The sequence below is a fragment of the Sesamum indicum genome, linkage group LG5 (assembly GCF_000512975.1).
Source record: "Sesamum indicum cultivar Zhongzhi No. 13 linkage group LG5, S_indicum_v1.0, whole genome shotgun sequence".
NCBI lineage: Eukaryota > Viridiplantae > Streptophyta > Magnoliopsida > Lamiales > Pedaliaceae > Sesamum > Sesamum indicum.
In genome coordinates this window covers 6,344,363-6,353,033 of record NC_026149.1, presented here as the reverse complement: position 1 = coordinate 6,353,033, position 8,671 = coordinate 6,344,363, and the positions used below count along the sequence as shown (strand labels likewise).

Below are 8,671 nucleotides of genomic sequence, written 5' to 3'. Positions count from 1 at the left end.
CCATAATAATTAACTATAACAAAAAATTATAATTAACTATATAGTCATTAGTCTATGCCAAAAAAAAAAGAGGAATATATAATTAAAGGCATTTAAATAAATAAATGCATTAATTTATAAAAAAAAATACTTTAGGACAAAAACAAAAAGAAAATCTTTGTAGGTTATTTCCAATAGCATTCTTATTTGGGCAATGTTGGGATTAAAACTGATAATCTCATTGCAAAATGTTAAACTGAGAAAATAATGAAAAACAATCAACAGAAGCAGTCACCACAACTGACATAATATTCCATAACAAATACAAGACATAATTAAACTTAGGATATTACAATGTTCTAAAGCATATATATATATATATATATATATATGTAGTAGGGCTGAATTTTCTTCAATGAGAGAGAGTCTCACACATGCATATATATGAAAGATGATCATTTTTTCAGAATGGCAGCCCTCCTCATTTGATGTTTCCCAGACCCCTGCATGCATGCACCCAATATAATTAAACTTCTCTTCATTAATAAATATTATTCAGACAGTAACTCATTTCTAAATAGGTATTTAAATTCACTTAAGTTTGAACACATTGACCAAATTCGAATACAAGATCTCTCATAAAAAAAATTTTACTCCGAACTATTAGGTTGTCCACCCAAAAGACGGCAAAGTCTTCATCGTCGATATTTTTTCTTGAATTTAAATAATAAATTAAATACACAACAAACCTAGTTATTCTATCTCTCATGTTTAATAAATAATATATATATATATATATATATACACACGTATATATATTGTTTAGCCAGTGAAAGGAGAGATAATAATGTCAGCATCGATCTTCCAAATGTACCGGAGACCAAAAATACTAAAAGTATAAGTCCTCCTGTTTAATCCTATATGCATCTATAATAATGTCCGAATTCTTCGACAAAATACATGAAATCATAATTAATTTTCAGTATTTACACAAATAGGCCAGATGGCTTGTATTTAATTTCCTTTGTAAAACCACTTGTTCGTAAGCGGAAGTATGGCATGAACTCTTGGGAAAAAATTAATTTTAGTTCTGTAAATTTATGGAAGGTGGTATTTTTTGTTCTGCACGAATTGATTTTTATAATTTAGTTATGTAACTTTATAATTTTGGCAATTTTAATCCTTTTCTCGGCCAATTTAAGTTGAAAATTACATGTGACTTGCATACGGCCAAATTAAATTATAATTTTAAATTTATAACTTAGGAGGTAAAGGCATTTTTAGTCCTATAATTTAGAAAAGTTGGTAGTTTTGATTTATACGACTAAATTGTAAAATTTAACTGGGCATATGCAAATCACATGTAATTTTCTGCTAAAATTGATCGAAAAAAGACTAAAATTATCAAAATTACGGGACTAAAATTGCAATTTTCCTCTAACCCTTGCCAGCTTACTAAAATCCAGAACAAATGTTTGCAGAATGCATAAAATAAAACTGATAAATAAAATAAGGAGTACTGCTCGCTTATAATGAAAAAGAAATAAAAAAGTGAAATTAAGGAGAAATTATAACATTAATTACCTCATTAACAAAAGCTTGGTTATTGGTCTCCAACATAAGCCCGAAATGGATGTGAGGGAAGTGTGCCCACTGCATCAAAAATGTCCATCAGTCAATACCCTAAAGAATAATTTGTACTGAAATTGCAGTGATGAGCCAACAAAAATTGTACAAGTTTTCACTTTCGCATGCACTACATAATTTAAGTGTCGAAATTCTCTAACACAAATGCCCACTTACATTTTTTGCAGCAGTACTGAAAGCTTCCCTGTGGCTGATCTCTGGATTATTGGCCTTAATTCTTTGAATCTCCTCTCTGACAATTCGCATTTACAATTCTCTCAATTAATTCATTCATTAATTAAAATGCCATCTAATATCTGCATTTATATATATATATATAGGGGGATTTAATTAAATTGAAGCTGCCTCTATATGAAAATTGAATATATAAAGCCCCCTTTAAACTTAAAAAAGGGTAAAAAAAATAAAAAAAGCCTTAATATTTTAGAAAAGGAATTAACATTTAACCCCGCATCTGTCGGGAAAAAAAAACCTTACAATTGGCTACAATTAACGGTTATGGCTAAAAATTATGGTGAGTAACTATATGTTAACAACTGTTAAATAAAATCGATGCAAAAGACTAATTTTTTCACTATATGAAAAGATTATTTGAGACAACTAAATAAGAGTCATGGTAAAAATATTTTATATGACTTTTAGCCATGCATGACAAATGTTTTAACCAACATCGCAAAAACCACGACCAACAACCGGTGCGCGGCCGTGGTCCAAAATTATCTACAACTGTTTATTATTAATCATAATAATTAGACATGATTAAACGTTATATGTCTTAAAGTGCATTTTGTTGTGTTCTTCAATTGCACAAATTAATTGCAATTAATTTTTATGTTTTAGGCTGTATTTTATATATTTTATTCTTATTTACTAACTATAAAAGTCGGGCCAAAACATTTAACTAGCACTTAATTTTCTTTTCTCTCCATCTCCACCGCACAAAAGAACGAGGTGCGTCGAGGTGGGAGAGAAAATAAAACTGAGTGCTAATATTAATTGAATTTATGCTTGGTAAAATGATGACAAAATAAACTATATCTAGACCAAAACATGAAAATCGATTGCAAATTGCGATTGTAATAGAAATTTAACCCTATATATGCATAAACAGTAGAGAAAGAAATATATATATATATATAGGGATGATAGAATTGTAGGTTTTGGTAATTACTTTATGAACTGGTTGTATGCAGACGGCACTCGCTGCCTCTTCTCCGGGGCTGCGGATTTATGAAATAAACGAGAAAATGAAGTAGAAAAATCAAATTCGCGATGAACTTAGAGAATTAAATTGGGAAAAATGCAATAAGCCTCCTTATGATATTGTAAATGAATAAATTACTCCCTTATGAACACAATATAGCGATTTACGACCTCCCTGTAGTTTCTAGAAAAGTCAGTTGTTTTATTTTAAAACACATAGAGGTAAATTGTTATTATTTTTTTTTATAGGAGAGTAATTTGCTAATATGCAATATTACAGAGAGGTAAATGCATCAAACTTGATTAAATATCAATTAAATTAGAAAGGAAAAAGAGAAAACGAACGTCGATTGACGATCCTCTGCTCTGGTTTGTGTGTGATGGAAGGTTGGATTGCCATCTTGTTGTTCCATTTGGAAGAGGAACCTAAGTGATCAACTTTGTACTCAGTGGAAGTGTGGCCAGCAGCCTGAAGTTCAAACATTTGTACAAGTGAAAAAATGAATAGCAAAACACATTGAAAAAAACAAAAAAAAAAAAGAGAAAAATGAAACAGTAAGACCAAATCTTGATATAAATTTTACATGCAAACTGGCGAAAAATGTACACTCAACGCGTAATCACAACATATGTAACACTTTTATTAAATTTATATTTTTTTTATCGATTGTAATTGAGTAAAATAAAATAAAGAGGAAAAAAATGGATGAAAGAAAACTCAAATATGGATAATTGGGATAATAAATTAGTGGGAAGTGGTAATTAATTAATTTAAAATAAAAATGGAAAAATAACAGATCAGAAAATATAAGAAACTAAACCACCATTTTCGATTATGACTTCAATTGAAAAGCTAAAACTTGAAAACAAGTTGAATAATTATACATAATTAAGAATATAAATGAAAGTCCGTAGGGACGTGATTTATTTAATAATATTGTAATTTATTAGCAGAAAACAATTGAGTGAAGACATTAATATATATTAAATGAGGAGAAAGAAAGAGAGATTTTGAGGGAAAGGGGTAGCACTGAAAAGATGTTTTCTCAGGAAAAAGAAAGAATAAAATAACGATGTTGAAGTGACTGAATCAGTTGGGAATGATGAAGAAAATGGCAGCTGTGATTGACAGTTTCTACATATATATATATAAATCTAAGAGGAAAAAACCAGTGTTTCCATAGCAGCAGACAGTTCCTGAGGATGTCTATATTTCATTTTTTTTTTTTTGGAAAAAAAATAGAACTTAGATCCCAACTTTCAAGCCCACCAACACATCAATCAAATCAACTAATCATTAAAAGAAACCAGAAAAAAAGTTTGAAAATATTAATAAAGAAAGAGCAGAAAAATCAAGAAAATTCCTTACATCCTACTAGAAAAGCAAAACTATATATATAGGTACTTAGATTCTGGCGGCTGTTAGGGAGGTAGGGTTCTCAGATGTAAGATCTTGGGAAAAGTATTTCTGTTTTTTCTTGAAAATTTAATACTGATTTTTAAGAGATTGATTCCCTCGAAAGAAGCAAAATCCAGAAACCCTAGATTTCAGAAGCCTAGCTATATATGTATGAGGTTTTTTATGATCGATCGCCCACAAATTGAGCTGAAATGTTGTTGAGAAAGACCTGAACATCTTGCCAGGACGGCTGCAGACATTGGAATGCAGCTGCCATATTCACACCCCAAACGTTGCTGCAGTGCCCACATCGAACTGTCACAACATCAAACAAGTTGTTGCATGGAACACTCACCTGCACAAGAGAAGCTCAAAATTTTTCAAGAGAGAGAGAGAGAGAAAATTTCCCTAGAAGTAACATTGAGAAACTTCTGACTTTGACATCCACAAGTAGAGAGAGAAAATAAAAATTGAAAGGAGTAAAAGAAAAGGGTCATGGAGAAACACTAGATATGAAATTAGCATGAATTTTTCCAGAAATTAAATGAATTTGTGGGAAAACAAACAAGGGCTTGAAAAAGAACCCTAAAATGTTAGGGTGAGCAGGGAGTGTGACTTTTCAAGAAATGGTCCAACCCAGGGAGCTTGAATTTTGATCCAGAGCCAGAAGCTGCTGGAGAAAAGCTTAATTTTGACAGCACTCAGCGCTTAGGAGATGGTGAAATCTTTTCAGCAAAGGAAAAAAGCTACAGCACACAGACGAGGAAATCCACTGCTCAAGGACTTGTCTTCATCAGCTTAAAATAAGTTTATACTACTTTTAGATAATCGACACAAAATATATATAATCTCTGTAGTTTCTCTCTCTCTCTCTCTCTCTCTCTCTGAGAGGTGGTTCTAACTTCAGGGCCTGAGGTATGACTTTTTTCTACTCTTTGACTGTAAAAGAAGAGAAGAAAGAGAAAAGTCTAATTGAAGATGTAGACATGACTGTATCAGAAAAAAAAAACACAAGAAACCCTGGCGGAAAATTAATTGTATTTCAGCAGAATAGCACCAAAAACCTGATCTCTGAAGCAAAGTTCAGCTTTAATCATCAAGGAAATTGTTCTTTCTTTAAAGAAACACACGCGAGAGAGAAAGAAAGGAAGGAAGCCCACAAGCACAAAAAGATGCATATAAAAATGAACAGCTCCATGCATAATTAATTGCTAGGAGTTTAGGGGATTTTGAGAGTATTAAAAGCAGATCCCAGAAAAGAATGTCTCTTAATTTGTTCTACCGCAAGAACAATACTGCAGAAGTTGCAAGGAATGTAACAGAGCTGCTCCGGCACATCCATTTCTTCAGAAGAAATTGAGAAGAAACACCAAACACAAGATCGAAGAAGTAGAGAAATGAAGCACTCTCAACACAAAAGGCCTATATATATTCTCTCTCTCTCTCTCTCTCTAGATTGCTTTCAAGATGAGTTATGTATCAGAGAAGCACAACTTCTGCTGCTATATAAAGAATTCTAAGGGCTAAAAAAACTTAACTTTTCCAGAGGCCCCCAAGAAAAAAGAATATGAATTTTTTGTGTAGGAGGTGAAGGGAAGTATTTAAAAAAAAAAAAAAAAGACAGAAAAAGCTAGCTAGGGTAGGATCCATCAAGGGTGGTGGTAAATAAAGGTGAGATATGAGGGGAAGGGCTAGGGTTTCTGAGAGAGAGGGGAAGTCATGAGCTTTGGATGCATTAGCAAAAACAGTGATTTGTGAGATGTAAAGTGTTGACCACTCCCTTTCACTGTCTCTGATGCACCACGGCGGACTAGGGGGGCGAATTTTCTCTATCATAACCATATAATTATATATATACTTGGTATGTAGATATATATATGTATTATTTTCGAGGCTATTAATTGTAGATGTACAAAAAATATATGTACGTTCACATGTATTTCTACCTATGATATCGAGGAATAAATGGTTGAGTAGCTAGGGACCATCAGTTTTAAATTTTCTTTTCGTAATTTCTTATCACATATACATTTCATAATGTTAGGATTTCTTTCTTTTGGACACATAATATATGGATTGTCAATGGATGGCATCTAGAATTAAGACAAATAATTGAACATGGATGGTTTTGAATCGAGTACATGTTTCTATTTTTATTCAAACTTAGTAAGGTCGTAGTTGGAAATTCAGCCAAAGCACCGTCTCATGTATTTGTAGAGGAAATCAAATGCAGTATTTTGATATGTAACCTTTACGTACAAACTCTACACTTCAAACCTTTCTTTTATGAATGGGTGGCAACGAGATTTGAGATCAGGACTTGGGTCTTGGCCTGACTTTGATTCTATTTTGAAGAAAACATTGCAATTATGTCGCAGAGTATAGCCTAGTTTGCAATATTAATCTCATACTTTTCGTAATAGCTAATATTAATTCAACATTTTAACTTTTTACTGCACATTAGTCCCAATGTTAAAAATTTGATGAAAACCTTTAGTCGACAGGATGAAAGATGTGTGGCAACCTGCTAAACCCGATTTTGTGTGGGGCGGGGGCGGGGGCGGGGGCGAGACAAGCATCACGTACGATGCACGTGATGCTCGTGTTATTATTATTGTCATTAATATTTAACATAACCAAGTTAAAGTAGATAAAGTATTTTGCCAAAAGTAAAATCCAAAACTACACTCCCTAAATGAAAGAACCCTAATCCCCCCCCTTCCCCCTCGGCCCCAAATGGCTCCCCAAGAGCAAAGAGGCAAAGAATCAATTGTCGAGGGAAGCAAAATGTTGCGCCCTCATGAGTTATACGATGCCTGACTCCAGATTACGATAAGTATTTTTCTAAATGTTATTTATTTTATTTTTTTTGTTGTGCATCAAAACATGTAGTTCGTGTAGTGAAGTGGTTTATGTCAATATTTTGTGTTTGATTTTAATTATAAATTTTTTTGTAGCACACTCTATCGCTACTAAGGCTATATCTCCCCCTAAACATCATTTTTAAAATAATCCCTAGATCTATATATATAAATATGCACATAATCTCAATGTCACAACAAACACAATCAACCCACAATATTATATACATACGCATATATGAATGACCACAAAGTAATTAATCACAAGTAGTTCCCACGCTTTTAATTCCGCTTTATATAACCAAAATGTGGTTTGTATTTTAACTGACAATGAGGAGAAAACTGCACAACGGCCCGATCTGACTGAATATAACACTTGTAACTAGCCTTTGACAGGCAGACACCTCACGATCTACTCCTGAAAAAGAAATGTAAGTAGAGGAATGAGTCTGTAATTCAATAAGTAAATATCCAGTGCTATCTATATATGTATATCAAATATAACCCAAACAAAATAAGTGGGCAACATGCATAGAATATAATCAATTTAATCCCAACATAAACAACTTTATTGCATAACATAACCAACTCGCAATAAAATGATCAATTAAACTCCTTTTTTTCCTAATCTGCTTACCAGAAAGTGATATAGTGTTTTTCCCATCAACTCAATCTCACTGTTATATAAAGTTCAAGTGAATTCCCTTGACAGCCGACTCATCAATCTCATTTCACATCACAAGTCTTTCAATTCGCATCATAGCTCGTTAATGTCTCATCATAACTCTTTTCACATAACATCATACCTCTTTTTCATATCGCATTAAAACTTTTTTCATTTCATTTCTTTCTCATATCACATCATAACTCTTTTTATTTCATTTTGCCTTGCAGGCTTTTCAACAACATCAAGGGTATTCACATCACAATTATGTTCAATTTCCATCACTCCTTCATTTCCATCATATGACCAAATTTTGAGCAGCTAGTAACGTAAAATCATATATCAATATATTATCATTTTCAGGAACCCACAATACATCATACAACGATTATAATATTTCAATATATTTTCTCATTTCACGTACACAATAATTAAAGTGAATCAAATTAAATCATCCACCACTCCTCATACATTTTCAGATAAATCGGCTTCAGCATGAATCATAAATTTATATAAAAGCAATACCACAAATAAAGGGCACATATATAGATACTAATTATTTACTTACCTTGGCCTTACAGCGCTTTTATCTACCCAATATATAATTATTCAGTCCTTTCACGTTATCCATGTATCCTATAATGAGTTATAATTCATATAATTAATATATATCAAGAATATCGTAATTTTTGAATAGAATATTAAATATTATTTGCATAATTTTTAATAATTCTTTAATATTTTATTTCTATAGAAATATAACATAATGTTTGATTTTGTTTTTAACTTGTTTTTGAATATTTTGTAGAGATAGAGAGAAAAAAATAAAGATAAATAAAAATAAGTTAGAGATAGTGTGTATGTTTGGATTTGTTTTTGGAGATAATATAAAATAAGTATGGTATGTTTGATGTTGGG

The 8,671-nt window shown here is 31.9% G+C and overlaps 1 protein-coding gene across 1 annotated transcript; it reads right to left on the bottom strand.

Moving 5' to 3' along the window:
• On the bottom strand, positions 205 to 5,970 carry LOC105162139 (axial regulator YABBY 5). The gene is made up of 7 exons (XM_011080100.2): positions 5,511 to 5,970; positions 4,458 to 4,583; positions 3,175 to 3,298; positions 2,798 to 2,846; positions 1,783 to 1,858; positions 1,564 to 1,632; positions 205 to 482 (listed from the first exon to the last, which is right to left on the bottom strand). Exons 1-7 carry the CDS (start codon positions 5,568 to 5,570, stop codon positions 435 to 437), a joined length of 552 nt encoding a protein of 183 aa, XP_011078402.1. The 5' UTR covers positions 5,571 to 5,970; the 3' UTR covers positions 205 to 434.

Bases quoted from the DNA above. Each gene is read 5' to 3' on its own strand.
- LOC105162139 (XM_011080100.2), bottom strand. From the start codon at position 5,570: ATGGATGTGCCGGAGCAGCTCTGTTACATTCCTTGCAACTTCTGCAGT. The intron at 3,299-4,457 runs GTCTTTCTCAAC...TTTGAACTTCAG, and splicing joins CGTCCTGGCAAGATGTTCAG to GCTGCTGGCCACACTTCCAC. The intron at 1,859-2,797 runs GTAATTACCAAA...GCGAATTGTCAG, and splicing joins GCATACAACCAGTTCATAAA to AGAGGAGATTCAAAGAATTA.